Source organism: Pinus tabuliformis, chromosome 3_2, assembly GCF_031772625.1.
Source record: "Pinus tabuliformis cultivar Carrire ecotype Pingquan chromosome 3_2, CPIR1, whole genome shotgun sequence".
Lineage (NCBI taxonomy): Eukaryota > Viridiplantae > Streptophyta > Pinopsida > Pinales > Pinaceae > Pinus > Pinus tabuliformis.
Window position 1 is genome coordinate 459,143,944 of NC_142302.1, and position 18,940 is coordinate 459,162,883.

The 18,940-nt window shown below is 36.6% G+C and overlaps 1 protein-coding gene across 1 annotated transcript in view; it reads left to right on the forward strand.

The window, feature by feature from the left end:
- Positions 1–13,818: 13,818 nt before the first annotated feature.
- Positions 13,819–18,940, forward strand: part of LOC149181283 (universal stress protein A-like protein) — a 128,372-nt gene continuing 123,250 nt past the window's right edge. Inside the window, exon 1 of the mRNA XM_089418297.1 lies at positions 13,819–14,352. Coding sequence (XP_089274423.1) covers positions 14,163–14,352 — 190 coding nt within the window. The 5' untranslated portion in view covers positions 13,819–14,162. The remainder of the gene's footprint in view (positions 14,353–18,940) is intronic.

Consider the following 18,940-nt stretch of genomic DNA (forward strand, 5'->3'; position numbering starts at 1 on the left):
ATACTTCTTCTTGAAGAGCCTCTCAAACTCATTCCAAGTCAAGTCATCTTCCCAAATGCCTTTAACATTATTCACATCTTCCCACCAAATATCTACTTTACCTTTGAGACTGAAAGTGGCTATCTTTGCTTTCATGTTTTTTGAATAATCATGCAATCTGAAAAACTTCCTCATACCAAGAAACCATGCCTCTGCATCCTATGATTTCTTCATCTCTCCATCGAATGTAGGTGGCTTTGATTTCTTAAACTCATCTAGAAAATATCCCTTGTCACTCCTCCTATAAGGATGATGACAATGAAGGTCATAATTCCTGTACGAACCAGAACTAGAATAATACCTATGTCTATCACCCCTCCTATCTAGAGTATCCAAGGACCTGCCATCTTTGATCATGTCATCTTTATTCGACATGTAACCCCTATGAGACCTACTGCCATATGCCCCGTTAGTTCTATCCTCCTGTTCATGGTTGATCCGAAGTGGTCCCTGTCGCTGCAATTTTGAGAAACTCTGAAGTATCACTGCATTTACCTCTGCTTGTTTCTCTTGTGCCTGTATGATTATGTCATTGTCTACCTTACAACTCCTTATTTTTTCCTTTAAGCTTCTCAGTGTCTCTACCAAATCAGAAGAGTGCCCAACACCACACTGCTCATATGATCCATAAGGAGAGTCTCGGGAATTATAGTCTACCATCTTGCTAGTCATATTTATTATTCTTCCTGCAAGGTATATCATGTCAGCTAAACCAAATCACACTAAACCAACATACCTTAGCATAATTCGAGGAGGATACCTTGTCTGCAAGACCAACAAATCAACGTAATACATGTGTAACATAATCATGATAGCATATAGAAGTATAACACATAAGCATGTAACCATATATCCATCATTCTAACTAGAGTCCATTCATCAATGTATGACCATATCAACTACACATACCATGACCTCATGCATGACAACAACAACCATATCACTGTACATTTGACAACATGCAAGCACTGACACACATAGCAATGCATAACAAATCACACACTCATGATGACATACTCCGCAACAACAACATCCTTTTTCACATGGAAACATCACTACAACCATGACTGACACCTTGCATATGCAACAAGCATGCAAGGATGATTAACACACATGAAACCAATATGAATGCATGACCATCACACAATCCATCTAGTCCGAGGGGTGAACCATGCTCTGATACCACTTTGTAATCTACCCAAGTAACCAACCAACCATGGTAAAAATGTGATGAGAAGTTACTATGATATGATTTGACCTCGTGATTCACCTTAAGGAAGTGGAATCGACAGAAACACACCATACAGACCTTCTACACCTGCTATAGGACCCACAAAATGCATCCCAGTCATTCCCCTGACCATCCTTTGGGTCCCACTAAAATTTTAAACCACTAAACCACTAAACGCTCCCTTGATATGGGCAAGGGTGCGTCTGAGGACCTCTGGATGCTCCCTTGATATGGGCAAGGGTGCGTCTGAGGACCTCTGGACACTCCCTTGATATGGGCAAGGGTGCGTCTGAGGACCTCTGGATGCATGCACAGCATGGGTATGCCAGTGTCCAGGGAATTTTCTGCTCAAACTTGTGCCTGCATCCCCAAGATTTGAGCCACATTTCAAGCCCAAAATCCAGGACACTGCCCATAAAGCCATGTAGCTTTCAGAATCCATAAATTACATTATCACCAGACTTACAAATCAAAAACTGACTCCAGGACTAGGCCTGACCATCCCCAACCGAGACTGGCATTCTGTCAAACACTTGGAATCAATGCAGTTTACAAGAAATGAATACAAGATAGAGCATAAATCACTAATAACTCATATGAGACTTGACAAGAAGGATCACCACCCTCTTCCTTGAACTGTTTTGACATCAATTAGGTCATGCATCATGATACTTTCATTGACAAGTAAATACATGAAATAACCATGACAATAACCAGTCACGTAACCATGCTTATAACCAACATTAAACCATAAAAATAACAATGAGATAACAACCATTAAAGCCACATATTAATAAGTACAAAAGCAAGAAAACTTAGCTTTTATTAAACATAGGCAAAGCTGACCAGGTTCAGGACTTCCACGTACCACCCGATCGTAGACATGGCTAAACCAAATCTTTCTTTCAGTCAGTCACCCCCGTTCCATACTCCAAGCATGAATGTGGGATCTCATGGATAAAACAATCCAAAAACAACCAAGGGAATCCAGAGGTTAAACCACCTCCCCCCTCACCAAACCGTGATCTCACCAAAACCGGCACCAAGACCACAAAACCAAACCGAGCTAGGAATTCCTTTGGACTCCATCACTATCCTTGAGGAATTTTTTGTCTCCTTGCCTCTCAGGATTTAGCTCAATCCACACCAGATCACTATGCCCTAAACCGAGACACCAATCTCTCAGGCTTTCCCACAATCCACACAGGATCAATAGGCCTTAAACTGAGACTCCACCCTCAGGATTTACTGTGTATCCCGCCAAAACCAATCAAGGGATTCCTAGGCCTTTGGGATTTTCCTGAGACCACCTCCGCCCTGGATTCTGAAACCATCTGGCAATTCCAAAGCTCAAAACTAAGAAAACAATCCCATCACACCATGGATATCCGGAAAAAGGCAAGGCTAGGCTGAAAACCACTGTCATAACCCGACAAAACCATGCCATCGACGTCAAGAGAACCATACACGAACATGCAAAGCCATGCATGTCAAAACCAGCTAGGAAATCACACATGCAATATGTTACCTGCAAGTATTCTTGTTGAGGTTGCTTGATCTTGCTTTTCCTTGCTTGATCCTTGCTTTCCTTTGCTTTATTTTCCCTTCCTTGCTCAAAGCTAGAGTGCTCCAAGAAACTCTAAGTGTCCAAGAGTGAGTGAGAGAGAGAGAGAATAATGAGAGAGCTCCAAAACTGAACTGACAAAAAGTTACAAAATGATCCTCAGAAGCCTTTTTATTAATTAGGCCTTTATTTTCTTCATTTTCCATTATTTTCATTCAATTTCCTCCTCACATGCAACTTATGACCTTTTACCTTCCTTTTCTCCTATTTTCCTTTATTTTCATAAATAAATGTGCCAAATATGATTTTTCTGCCTTTGCCAATTTCCCTTAGACATAAACACATCCAGTGATGTCCACTAGGATATCTTTGCCCAACATTCAACTTGGAATATATGTCCCTTAACCATGATATTATTTTTCCTTTATTAACTTTTATTACCTAAACTTTTAACTAGGGGTTGTTACAAAGTTAATTGAAGGAATTTTCAAATCTTTAAATTAATATACTTGTGAATTACGTTGCTAACACAGTTTTAATTTTACATAATTCACAATCCACCCTATAAAAGTACTATATTTATTATTCATATCATTCTTCATATACAACAAAACAAACGTTAAATACCCACTTTTGATTGATGACTATTTAATCATGAACAAATAAGTTGGTAATAATTTATATTATAAATATATAAATAAGTAATAACATGGATTGTGAATAGGAATAGAAAGTGTGGGGGTCATTATTGACCTTGGAAGAACAAGTGAAATACCCTTTACATGGTATTCATAACATTTTCCAATAGTCAAGCAAAATCTTACACTCTCTTACAAGATTTGAGAATAACAAATGAATTTGTTACTAAGTCATTGATGTGGTGGGTGACTCGAAGACAATCATTAGTTATGTGACGACTTGAACCTTGCTCCAATTGATAACTCCTTATCATCTATCATAGCTATAGTGTAAGATGAAGGATAATGTTACACTAAAATCTCATTTTATCATGTCTTGTAGGAAAACAATTATGATGTAGACCAATGTGCTAACATTTCATTAACCTTAAAGGCGAGGGGTTCTAAATGTTAATGACATCATCAATCAACATCCAATCCCATAATCATGAGTACAAAGAAACGTAGTAGTCATTTAATCCTTCATATAGGTCACAACATCGAATTTCAAAATTAATGTTGGGAAAGATATGTAACTTGACATATGTTCCTCCATCGTATTCTTGGGGTAATGTTCACACATACATTTGAATCCTTGCGTGGTAATTTCCCTAATCAAGGTGGGACTATGGCCAATTTAATGCAAATTATTTACAGGAAGTTGGAAATCCCATTCCACGTGAATTGATAAGTTCTCATATATGTTTTGTAGTGGTTATATTTGCATTATTGTTGTTGGGTTCATTGGTTTACAAGGAGCATCCTTCTTCAAAACAATTTTGTGCAAGGGGGCCTCTTGCATTCTCTTGTTGTTTATAGCCTAGATCACAGAGGAGTGACCAACCTAGTCACCTTGTTTCCAATTCACTTCTAATCCTTGGCCTTTATTTTATAGTTCAAAATTCATCCTCTATTGCACTAGAGCACTATAATTTAAGGCTTAATTTCGACCCTAAATGCATGAAAACAAATTTAGGAATTGGGTTGCTTTAGGAATTTGGATGTAGTCGAGGATTTTGGTATTAGTGCAACATTAATGGAATATGGAGAGTTGTAGGATATTAGAAGTGTTCTCATAAATCACGAGGAACAAATTCTATGCAACAAGACATCTATATTCTCGATCACCCCAAAACTCCATGGGAATGATCACCAAGGCAATTCTTACATTGTAGTGATCATGAGCACTCTTATTAAACACAACCAATAGATTGTTGTGCTTGAAGCATAATGCAATATTATTAGAAACATGGTGATAAACTTGAGCATGAGAGATTAATCAAGAGCATCTAATCAAAGATTGTCGATTAAATCAATCTAGGGGAACCTAAAGGAAGATCAAATTGTGCATCAGCTTGATGACAACATGGACATACTAAACCAAGATTCTACCCCTCTAAATCTTGGTCGGGAAAAATTTGTCAGTATCCATGCCTTCTATCAAGTATAATGTTTTTTAAGGTTATTAGAATTTTGTGTTTATATTTTATCAAATATATATTGTCAATAAATATTGTGGAATATTGTATAATAATATAGAGAATATTTGCTATGGGAATGTAGTTGGTAAGGCTTTTTGTCTAAGAAATTCAAACCAAATCTATGATGTAATGTCATTGTAAGCATATTTATGGATTTAAATGAATAAATGGATATATATTTCCAAAGTTATGATTTCTTTTTCTTTTTCATAAATTAGGCAGACTTTATATTACAGAATAAAGAAAAGTGTTACATAGTTATGGCTATTGGTCCGCTACTAGGAAGCCGGACCAATAACATAGTAATAAGTTTGAGGTCATAAAAACTATCCCAAAAGTATAATAATATTGGTCTACATAACAAAGTTTGCAACTATTTAGAAAGCTAGAAAATTGAGCATTGCAAAACCTATCAGCAAGGTAGGTTGACCTATAAATTTTTTCAAAACACAAAAATGTTATATGACATGCCATGCTTAAGCTATAGGAGAATACACCTGAGTGGGAACTCGAACTTATTTTTCATCCTCATTACTATTGAAGTCCAATTTTGTGGGTTTCTTGGCAAGAATTGAGACCTTAGTATCCAATATGTTGACCCACTACTATAGGGAATCTATGTAGAGTAATATTTCTTGTTGAGCTTCACTGCACTCAACCGTGACTTTGCCCATCGAAGTCTAAATCTACAAATATAAATCAACCATTTGCATGTATTAGGTGTAGGTTTTAACCCTATAAAAATAATTTTGCAAATATACTCTTAATAACATAGAAAAGATGCAAAGACGAACACACACATTAACACAAAGATTTTACCCTAGAAATCTGAATTGGGAAGACTAGAAAGTTTTTATTTTTTATTTTAATATATATGTATGTATCCTACAACATCCATAAATTCGTAATCCATTTACCTTGGATTAGAATACAACCATATTTCCTTAACCGAAACTAAAAAACCATGGGCAAAATCTTATACGCCACAAAATAGCAAAAGGATAAAGTTGTGTGATGAAAACAACGAAAAATAGATGCAAAAAATTGGTCAAAATTCTTTTCAAGGGTGTTGCCCCCAAACCCCTTGTAGGGGGGCTTCCACCCTTCTTCTATCCCTTTGAATAGAGGGGGTTGTTGCCCCCATATGAGACCCTTGTTTTGCCCCACACAACGTTCATCATGTGGATGTAGTCAAGCAAATAATATAACACATACCCAACATTGGGTCTATCTAGATCAAATGTTTCTTATATCAAGAATCCATTGTCCAATACTCTCCACAATTTCAATACCAGACAAGGACTTGCATTCTACACAAGCTTCTCCCTCCTCTATATCGATTTCATCCTAAGCATATTGCAAGGTAAAATTGGTGGCGACGAGTTGAGGCCTCCACATTGGCTTGGGCTCTGGTATGGGGAGGCTCTTCTCTACTATTGCCACTACAACCAGAGAAGTGATATCCATGATGAGGCATAATGGTTACTAGAAAAAGGGAGATAGAGGGGATGGTCAACATGGGAAGAGAAGACCAAGGCCAATAGCTTGACAAAGGAAGACTCCAACAGAGCAGAGGAAAATAACCTAAAATAGTTAAAGGACCAGGTCGAGCTAAGACAAAGGGAGGTGAGGAAAATTGAAACCTAAGAGGAATGGGGCTAATAACATTGAGAACTAGAGGGATAAGAGGGAAGTGAGGAGGAGAAATCCACTTGAAAAATTAGTAAAACCAATATAAACCAGAAAGGAACCAAGGATATAAAGGGTAACTTACCCAAACCATGTGCTAGGGGGTAGATTGTCATTTAATGTAGGTAGCTTGCTCATTCCATGGCATAATTATTTTGTAATATACATTTCATGTGCTAACCTGCATCCACCCATGGTGGAATGATGTTCAAATCTGATGAGGTTCATTACACAATACAAGAGGAGGTCGATAAGGCTGGCCTTAATGATCATTGACGACCAAGTAACACATCCAACATTAAATTGCAACAATTGTCCCTGGACCATGTCCTTAAATGGTGGGTTCGGCATGGTGCAAGGGAATTTCATTTTAATCATTTCCCATAGGAACCCTTCATGGGGAATTAATTTTTGAATGAGATGGGGGTGTGCTTTGATCCAGTTATTTGTGCACAAGTCATGATACCATTTAGTATAATCTCTTTGGATACAGTTGCATGTTCAACCACTACCACAAGATGCCCCCATTTCTTTAGGTTGGATCCTCCTAGGAATTGAATCTTGCCCAATAGTGAGAAAATCCTTGCTTTCCACCATTAGACCTAATTCGATAGGATTTTTATTAAGGAGGACACAGGGATGTGCTTTGATCCACTTATGTGTGCACAAGTCATGAGATTATTTAATATAATCTCCCTAGGTGCAACCACATGTTTGACCACTACCTCAAGGCGCCCCCATGACTTTAGGCTAGGTCCTCATGGGAATTGAACCTTGCCCAATGGTGAAAAGCTCCTCACTTTTCACCATTGGATCCAACTGCTTTCGCTGATTAAAAAATATAACCTTAAGTTACAAATAAGCATATTATTGTTGGAGATAATTGATTTGTAATTAATATTTATTTTTTCTTTATAATTAGTTGAATTTATTTATAATTTTCTTTATTTAATTAAGATAAACATTAATATTAATTATTTTTAAATATATTTTTTAAAAATAAATTTATATAAATAATCTTATTTTATTATTTATAAAAGACTAATATAATTTTCTTAATAATTATTTAGGTTTTTTTTTGTAAGTTAAGTTGTATTTACATCACATATGATTAGAAAGCTCTATAGATTTCCTTGGTCTATCGGTTTGGAAACCAGACCAAAGATATAATCTAAGTCCTGAGCAAGGGTTCATTGTTAACATAGAACAAAAATGCTAAGCCCTTAGGTTGTGACAAGAGAAAGCAACTAGTTGACATCAACAATAAAAATCATAGGAATAACTAGACTTGAGTAATTAATTCCCATGTGCTAAAGGAACAAGATCAATTTGAGGAGGAGGATCATGATTATGAAGGAGGGCTATCTTAATGCGCTATAAGCCCTGATCCATAATTTCATATAATAAATGTTGTTCCTCCATCCTGAGTAGGAGCCCATCATGATTTTTATTCCACTCAAATAATATTTTACCCAACATTTCCTTGAGATTCCATACAACTCCATAATGAGTAAATATTGGTTGCATCGCCATCTCTTTGAGCCTAGATCAAGTATCCACCTAGAGATGGACTCAAGCACCTCAGTGTCTAATATATCTTCATGCCCATCTGCCACTTCTTGTTCAATATCCATACTTTCCTGTTGTACTACTAGTGGTGTATGAATCCTGTATCTTTCTGAGACTGCATATGCTCTAGCTTGGGCATGCACATTGTTGAGACCATCACAACCCCTAGCCCCTCTTTGAGAGCATGTTGTCTATCAAGGCACACTCAATAGGGATAAATCTTAGCAAAATAAAAGTCAAACATAACAAGGAACCCAAATGAGAAGGGATGAGAATAACTGCCTTTGAGGTGAGAATGCAACTACTCTACGAAAGAAACCCCATTAAGGATGAAGTAAAAAAATCTTGGAGTAGAAAATAAAAATAAAACGCTGAAACAAAGTTACCTTCCACCCAATAAGGAACACTGAAAAGAGAATGGACACCAGTAGGCCACCAGTATCACCCATTTCTACGCAGAGAAACCCACCAAAGCTTTATCCCCAAATGAGAAAGACATTATCCAATTGATGAGGGGCCACGAGAATAGCCTTAACCAAAGACAAAGAAAGATGCGAAGGAGAGGCACTAGGCCAAGGGGCCTGGTCCTTCCACATGTGTTACTATAATAACTTGATAAGATTGTGCATGCTTAGTTTGGCGTATGTTGAACCCAATGTTGATTAAATCACCACCCAAAGGCTCTAAATTGGGAAACAGTCCTTGGCTATGCATATAACTAACCAAACCAACTTTGGAAAATGCAATGCCTTTTGACATTTGCATGAGGTAATTCATTACAAAATCAAAGTAGGGAGACCCATTAATGTGTGAGTCCATCACCATATTGTCCCACAATCTCATCAAATAGTAGAGGCTCGTCCCAATTGTGAACATCAAATGTGTTTGCATGAGGTGAGCGCATGGAGGTCAGCAATCCAACCTCCCTCTCATCATTCCCATCACTCCCACCACTTCGAACATTGCCTAGAATTCTTAAATTTAAAGCTTGAGTGAACACCCCCATTGGGGATTTGTTGTCTTCTAATGAGAGTTTGGCAATCTTTGAGAGAGTCATCTTCAAGTGGGGGAGGCCAATGTTAAGTGGTGGGGGAGGTTGAATCATAAGAGCATCCTATATTGGCTAGGAAATCAACTACTTACGGTTGGCTAAGCGCCTAACATGAGATCTAATAACCATCGAGCTTTTGAGTAGAGAGTCCTATATACGCTTGAGAAAAATCTCAAGCCTCCAACTAATGGAAATTTTCTTAGTGTTGCCCCCATTCAACATGCACTTAGTTTTGATGATTACTAGCTGGGTATCACCCTCAATGATCAATTTAGAAAAGGAGAGTTGAATTCTATAGATCAGACCTATTTCTAAGGAGAATAATTTTGTTGCATTGTTGGTATTGTGGCCCATAGAACTAGTATAATATAAGAGAGCATGTCCCTACATATTTCAAAAGGTGCCTCCATAACCAACTTGGGTAGGATTGCCTTTGGAGGCACCATCAAAATTAAGTTTAATGAAAGAAGGGGGAGGGGGGGTCTAGGAGGAGGAAAGGAGGGCAGTAGGAGGAGGGGGATGGTCAATGGAGTGGGAGGCAACAAGGGAGTGGAAACATTTTTGGAGGATTCTTAGCTCCGAGGAAGGAAAGGACCAGGAGGATGATTCCTTGATTGCTCCGAGGAACTTGCACCAAATGCAATGTTAAGATGAGCGATTAATTTGGAAGATTTGATTGTTCCTTTCTTTCTAAGTGCACCAGAAGAGAAAACTTGGCACTAGTGTCCATGCTTTATTAAGGACAAAGTTTTCAAAGTGAAATAGTCCCAATTGGCTATGGTGTTTTCAATGTTATTCGGATCCCTTTCCAGGCATTCAAATATATTTTCAGCCTGATCCCATAGCTCTTTAGAGAAGCTACAAGTGTTGAATAAATAACTAGCCTCTTCATGTCAGCTACAAAAAAGATGACATAAGGATAGACCTTCAAAGCCGTACTTGATCAATCTATCCCATGTTAGATTTCTCTTTTGAATGAGGAGCCATAACAAGTGGGGGACTTTCTGCCAAAGCTTTTGATGCCATATGCAATTCCAAACTTGCTCGAAGGGGAGCTTCTTTACTAGAATGTAGGCTTCTTTGTTTGTGAAAGTGCCTCGAGTGCTATATCCCCATCTAAGCTTGTATGGGCCATATTAAACCATAATTTTTTGTTGTTGAAGATAGTTCTAAAGCCTATTCATTATTGCTTCATCTTCCCCATGAGCTCAATTTTCCCGAGGTTCCCATATCCTCTAGGGAGACAAGGATTGATCTTCTTGCAAGTAATCTACCACTTTAATGTAATGGTTGGAATGCAAAGTCTTTAATGCATGCGAGGGATCTAAGCTAGTATTCTTGCATTCCATAATGATTTTCCTCAAGCCTTTAAATAGGCTTCAACACAACAAATACAGTGGGCAAAACCATGGGTATCTAAGCTAGTATTCTTGCATTCCATAATGATTTTCCTCAAGCCTTTGAATAGGCTTCAACACAATAAATACGGTGGGCAAAACCATGGGTTGTCGAGCCCCAAAACAACTAACAATAATTTTTAATTAATTAATTTAATTATTATTTCACTGAGTCAAAATGTTTATGTTTACATTATAACATCTCTTACATACTCGACTAGAGAATGCCTCTAGACACAAAAAAACACTATAAATTACATCAAAATTTTACATAACAAATAATATATTCTCCAAATATAAAATGTAGTATCCATGAAATTAAATAAAAATAATAAATTATTATTAATTTCAATTTATGCTTTCATTTATTTTTATTAAAAATTATTATCAATAATAGTTTATAAGTTATTTATTTCTATATAAAGATTTGAAAAACATAATAAATAATCAAATTTAATATTATTAAATATACTTTGTTAAAAAATAATTATTTATTTGGAAAGATTAAACATTTTATCTTAAAAACAAAATGAGATTTTTTTGTTTGTTTGTTCTCGAGCTTATTATAAAAGAGATGTTGTAATGTCCTTTTATATTATGTAAATAGTTTCACTGGATCAAATTAAAAAAAAATAAATTAAAATTCCAATTATTAAAAACAAAAATGTATAACAAACTAAAGCTTATAAATATTATTACGGTAGTTCAAGTAAACTGATGTCATAGAGTAAATTTACTGTTGAAGGTTTTTGGACTCAAAGTTTGGACAATCCATGGTTTTGCCAATGGTATTCTTATGTGACGACTACGTCCAAATAAACATTGTTCAGGATCACTTCCCATCGGCTCATTAACGAAGTCTAATCTTGAGAGTGAGGAGGAGAATTGACCCCGTGAGCTCATCCAAATTTCTTTAGTTGCAAACTTATTTTAGAGTGCAAAAAACATTGTGTAGTTTTTATTGTTTAAATTGTATCTTTGAATGTTATAGAGATTACATAACATGTGTATTGAACCACTTTGTGAGAACACATTAAAATGTTTTTTTAATTATTAATATATTTTTAAATATATGTTACTCACATATTTTTTTTTTTACTTTTAATTACTTTTCATGAAATCATATTAGGTCATATGGACAACTAATTAAATATGCATACCATACATACATACATACATATATATATGAAATGACCATTTTTTAAGGTTTTTTCTTGGTTAATTTGTATAAAATCCCATACAGATTTTTAGAAGGCACAAGTTTAAATTGTTTAATTTGCAAATATCGAGTTGTTTTAGGGTTTTTCAGGGCGTTGAATCCATTTATGCATTCAAAAATGTATTTTAAATAACAAGAAATCACAATTTTGCTAGAAATTGCATCATTTCTACCAAAAACCATTTCGTTTATTAGTTAGAATACACACACATATATATAAACCAAGCTAGATCCATCTTAATTTCAAATCTATCAAGTGCCGAGAGGGATCAAGTCTCTCTAGGTGCAAATGTTTCTTCAAGTTTTGCACTAAAAAAAGGTTTGCACCTTCAGAGATTTGATCCCTCTCATTATCTGACAGATCTAGAGTTAAGATGGATCTAGGCTGATTTCAAAAATAAGCTTATATAAATGGTTATTAATTGTAAATTAAATTTCAGACACCATCATAATGACTAGATCTATTCCTACAATCCTATATATTAATTATTAATATTGTGCAACTAGTAATAAGTAATATATATACACACATGTTAATGTTTATAATGTTGTCAAAATATTTTGGTAAAATTATTAGTTTTATTACCTTTTAATTTAGATATTTTAATTTTTTTCATCTCTTTTTTTTTCTTTTTTCTTTTTCCATTTAGTTAAAAAAAGTCAATTCTATTAACCGATAAAATAATGAAATAGTAAAATTTGAATATATCACAAATATAAATAATGTAATAGTAAAATTTGAATATATCACACAGCTAAATAGTTTTTTATTTAATATATAATAGTTATATACTTAATATTATATAGTGGCAAATAGGAAAATATTTATAATCAAAGTATAATTAATGGAAAGTTAATAGCTAAAGTGATATTGATATCTATTTATCATTATGCCCCATTCCAAGTTAAGGGATTTGGCTGTAAGCCACGATTAAATCCTGTTGACTTAGCTAGAGCCACGATCAAATTAGGTTGACTTAGCAAGAGCCATGATCAAATTAAGTTGATTTAGGAGAGCCATGATCAAATTTAGTCCACTTAGCAAGAGCCATGATTAAATCCTGTTGACTTAGCTAGAGCCACGATCAAATTAGGTTGACTTAGCAAGAGCCATGATAAAATTAAGTTGATTTAGGAGAGCCATGATCAAATTTAGTCTACTTAGCAAGAGCCATGATCAAATTCCAGAAAATTAGGTTGACTTAGCAAGAGCCATGATCAAATTAGGTTGATTTAGCCAGAGCCATGATCAAATTCGATCCACTTAGCAAGAGCCATCATCATTCGAAGTGAAATATCCCATGGATAGTGAGGGTCTAGTCTTGAAGCCTTATCACAAATGGCCAAACACATCTCTTAACATTAAATCCAAGTAAATGGAAAAACAAACTGCACTCCCAATCATTCAAATCACCAACTCAAAATAACAATCCATGGCCACTAAATTTGATCTTAAGCCTCGTCTAGTTCAACAAATTACCAATTTACTATAGTTAAAAAAAACCTCCACTTTATATTAGGTTTGAATTTTGCCAATCTTGATGTGACACTCTGAAAGAGATTCTAAGTGATTATACATGCCATTAGAATTTGAAAGAGATTCAAGTGATTATACATGCAATTAGAATTTGAAAGAGATTCAAGTGATTATACATGCAATTATTTTTTTCCCGACTTTATAGTAGGTTTGGAATTGTGGTAATCTTGATTTTCAAGATTTGAGACTTTGAAAGCAATTCAAGTGATTATGCAATTATTTTTCTCCGACTTTATTCTGGGTTTGATTATGAAATTTAATGGAACCAAACCTTTATTGATGCCAATTCAGTTATAGCTCAGACGAGGAGTACATTTCTGTGACACCTGAGGAGTACATTCCTTTCAATTTTAAAATGGTTATAGAGTACTCTCTACCATATGGTGAATTGGATTGCAAAATCTCATGGAAGCAAACCCACGAACACCACTTAAGCCACAACGCAGGGCTGACTCATGCGATGCCAGAAACTTTCAAAGGCAGTGAAGCATTTGACGTGTCATCCCAGCGAGAGCCACATGGCAAAGGCCAGGAAATCCTACAGCACGAATGGGACTCTAATGATTTGAAGCTTCCAAGTCCCTTAGAGCTATATAAATGCACTGTTGGGTGTATTTTGAATATTTTTCTACCAGCGACTGAAGTCAAGCTATATTCACGAAGGAGGACAAGCGCTGGAAATCTTAGAGGGAATTTGAATAGAATTCAATGGAAGAAGGGCAGGATGGTCCTACTCGCATACTGATGGGTGTGAACCAGTCCTCTCTGAAGGGGTACCCTCATCCCTCTATCAGCAGCAAAAATGCATTCGACTGGACCATCAAGAAACTCATCCGAAGCAGAGGCAACCAAGATTTCAAGCTGCAATTCTTGCATGTACAAATCCCTGACGAAGATGGTATGTGCCCATAAACAAGAACACTTGTTATTCTGGACATAGTTAGTATTTTCAGAATTCTGTGGATGCTTGTTAATGTACATTGCTTGAATCTTGGCTTGATAGGACTCGATAACGATAACGGTATTTTGTTTGCTTACCCATTCAGTGGAATGATGATAGAGGTATTGATTCGATCATTTGGCAAAAGCTTTTTACTACCCATATTGTTAAACCAGAGCCCCTTCATATCCCACGGTTTTAGTTTTTCTTTTGAACTTTGAGCTAGCTAATATCAGGGTTCAATTGTAGCTCTATACTTTATTAGATACTTACTCATCCATCTTCTTACCGTGGGCTGGTGGCTTCGGGCTTCTGTACCATCCGAGTAGGAATTTTTGATCATTGTAGTCTGCCCATCTTGGATTTCACTTAAAGCGGTCCAGGATACTTGCTAAATCAACCTCCCTACATCCAGCAGAACTTAATTGGAAGGTAAAGGCCCATTAATTTACCTGGCCAAATCAACATCCTCAAAATGATCCAATAGAGCCAATTGAAAGGTAAAGGTCTCTATCCTGGTTCAAGTGTAACTCCATAATTTACTAGGATCCATGCTTTCACTGTGGCCTGGAAGTTCTCTATTAGCACCGTAGCCTATCCATTTGTGATTTCACTGAAGGTGGTGTAGGCACTTTCAAAACAACCTCCCTAAAGGGGGACCCAACAGAGCTGATTGAACTTGAAAGCTAAAGGCCCATTAATGCGCCTCTGTCTTGACTCTTTCCTGAACAGAGGACAGGCCCTAACGATATGGGTGTTGGCTTATTGACCACAATGAAAAAACTACGCTGATGTGATCTCACGAGGTCCTTGTTGCTGCGTTGGGTTCGATGCAGTATCCTTCAATGGGATTGGGTTTATCACTTGTGACGAGTTTGGCAAAGTATGTATTAGGAAACCCATATGAGCATTTATAGAGTTGGTAGTCACAACCCTATTGACTGTAAGAGCTTTAATTGCCTCATACTTGAGGAAGCTCAGTTTCCTTATCATACCTCAAGCTGACAAAGTTGGTTTGATTTACCAGTCCTATATGAGGACTGGTAGTATTAGTTGTCTCATCTTTCTATAGTTTTTATATATGAAGAAGCTTCGTTTTCCTGCCACACAATGAGTGGCTTGCATTATTAGTGCGCATGACCACTAAAAGCATCTGTATCCACAAACTTCTTGACTACTAGGTCAATATAGATACATGAACATCGTAGTTTAAAGAAACTTAGTTTTCTTGAGGCAGGTTGAGTTCATCATCTAGCATTGGTATAACAACTTTGATTATTGCAACTATGGGACCAGCTCAAATGCCTATAACTTGAAGAAACTTGGTTTTCTTATTATATTTTGAGCTGAGAAAGTGTCTTTGTATCAGCAGCCCCATATGAGTACTGGTTGCATCCATGTGATATGGGTTATTCTTGTATAGAGGTTGGTAATAGGTGAGAAGATATTGTCGTATCAGAATATGAATTAATGTTCATCATATTGTCTCTCTGTCTCGTGGAAACTTGATTATCACGTTGAATTTATCTAGATGCCATACAGTTTTAACTTTTATCTAATGATATTCTGTTTAATATAACTTAGTTGTAACTTCGCTCAGATAAAAAGAGTCTATTTAACTAATGCTTGGTCCACTTTTAAGTATTTTTGGAGTTGCTCTTATTAATGCAACCTTACTGTGGACTCTGTGCTCCTGGAGCGGGGATGGTAAATAATGGTAAATAATGCATTTAGTGTAAGGTTAGGGTGATGCACAATTGGTTATGAATAGACATGTTCTTTTATGATTAGCTGTTTTATCAAGGACAAGATGAATGGGTGAGGTCAGTGGTGAAGATGGTGGCATGTCAGGCTACCCACTAAGGTTCGATCCCCTGGAGGCACAAATAAGTGGTTGTGTCCTAGTGCAAGTCCTTGGTGAATTTTATAGAATATGACCCCCCTATTATGGCAGCTTAGCCAAATGTAAGTGCTCGTGATCATTGGAACACCCCTTGTGCTGCTTCACAAGTGAGCCACTTGTGGTGCCCAACCTCTTCGGGCCGGCTGTAATCCTTTTTTTTAATTTGAGGGAAGAATTTTCATAAAACGAAAACTCTTGGTGAGGATAAGAGAAGGTTATGCGATTAACACGTTTTGGTTGAATAGTAAAGACCGTATTTCTCAGATAACATACCTTTGCATCACCTGTTAAAGCTATTCTATTACACAGATATGGCTATAATTAACTCTAGACATCCACCTCAGAGTTAGATTCCTACCCTAGACTTGGTACAATGGGTTCCTTTTTGTTTCCCATACCATCCAGCCATTTGTATAAAGGCAATAGAAAGAGGTCTTTGAACAATTTTCATAGCTGATGTGAAGTTCAGTGTCTGTACAATTCAAAAAATGTCAAGATATTTATTAACAATTACTCATTGTTTTTTTTATTCTGACTTCATAGATATGGCTATAATTAACTCTCCCTTAGACACCCACCTGAGAGTTAGATTCCTGCCCTAGACCTGGTACAATGGGTTTCCTTTTGTTTCCCATACCATCCAGCCATTTGTATAAGGGATATAGAAAGAGGTCCTTGAACAATTGCCATAGCTGGTGTGAAGTTCAGTGTCTGTACATTTCAGGAAATGTCAAGATATTGACAAAAAATCACTCATTGATTTCTTTATTCTGACCTTTATGTAGAATAACCACAAATACAAGTTAATACAGTACATCGTCCAATTTTTTCATAGAGAAGAAAATAATTGCATTGATATTTCAAAGAAGAAATCAAATACACTTTGACTAGCTTTTCAGCCGATGTTCCAGACAGCTACCTCACTTCAAAACAAAGAAGAATTTACAGTTGTACCCTTTCAAAAGTTAAAACCCAACTTACAGCTATGCTATTGGCTAACTTTAAAACTTCCAACTGCTCCAAATAGAGCTGACACAAGAACATTCCAATGTTCATCCTTGAATACCTAAAGCAAACCTAAACATAAAAGAACATCAAAAGAGAATTTTCTGTATTGCCGGCAAGGGAATGTTGTCCTTTATGTTTTGTTCGATTACCATTCCTTCTTGAACTGAGATAGCATCTTTAGATAAAGCATCAACCTTTTGGTTGAGTTCCCCATATATATGAATGATGGAGATTTCATCCAGATTACTTTTCAAAGACTGAATTATTTTCATGATGGGACTTAAATACAGATTTTTGAATGTTATGTCTGCCAGTTGCCCGGGTGAAAACAATTTTGGAGTCACCAAGAATTTGAAGACTTTTCACCTTATGGTCGACTGCTGTTTTTCACAAAACCCATAAAGTGTACAGTTCTGCCGTATTGTTTGTTCTCACACCTGCTGCATATTTCAGAGAAAACAACTGTATTCTTGAGAAAGAGGAGAGCTCCCACACCACACTCACCTGGTGTATGCTGGCATACTCTGTCAAAATAACCCCATGGTTTGGTGAGATCTACATTGGGCATCAGGAGATTCCTCATATGGACTTGTTTTAAGGGCTTTCTTCCTTCCCCAAAGGAAATTCTGACCTGGTGGATGAGACACTAAATACTGGCCCCTTTCTTATAGAAAATAGCCTTATTTCAAGTTAACTAGAACCCCCAAATGGCATAAACTGGGATAGACTTGATTGAAGATGTAGCTCCACCCACTATCCAATCTTCAAAGCACTCTAACAATGTAGATTCAGACCACTGATTCTGTACTTCAAAGCATTGGAGCAGCTCTTCCCAAACAACCTTTTGCAGAAGAGCATTGAACAAAGAGGTGGGCCATGGTCTCACTGTCATTTTTACACAAGCAACACGACCTACGTCCATTGATGCCTTGCTTTTGACCGTTATCCCATGTTAGCATTTTATTTGCAAATACCATCCGTTGGAAGATCCAGATTTTTAAATGGTCATCTATCTTCCAGGCCACCTTCCACCACCACTGCCTAGCTTCTCCCACATTCTCACTCATCTTTGCTTTGTATCCTAATTTTGCTGTCAGAACCCCTGAAGCGAAATTCCATGTCCAACTTAATTCATTGTCTTGCTCCATAAAAGAAATGGCATTATGTTTAAGCTCAAAAACATATTGGAATTTTGGACCACTTACATGCCAAATCGCCCAATAGTTCCAAATCTTCAGCAAATTTCCAAACCTGAATTCCTGTACTAGACACTGCAGCGCCTGAAGCATCTTGCAGAGAAGTTACACCCCTATTGTGAAGGTCTCTCCTTAGAGGTTCTGAAAGCAAAAAATTCTTTCGACACTAGACACATGGGTCCACACCCACCTTCACTTTGGACCCATTACCAACCCTCCAAGCAACTCGGACCTAAGATTCCAAAAGCTTTAAGTAAATCTTTCCATGCGTTAGAGGAGCCTGTTGAAGATTTGGCTCGAGACTAATCCATTCCTTTGGTCCTTGTTTTCCAAATGCTTGGCTGTCACTCCCTTTCCTCAAAGACCTTGGCTAAACAAACACTTCCAAAGACTCTTTGTAGCCACTGCCTGTTCAAACACCTGCAAGTTCTTTAACCTT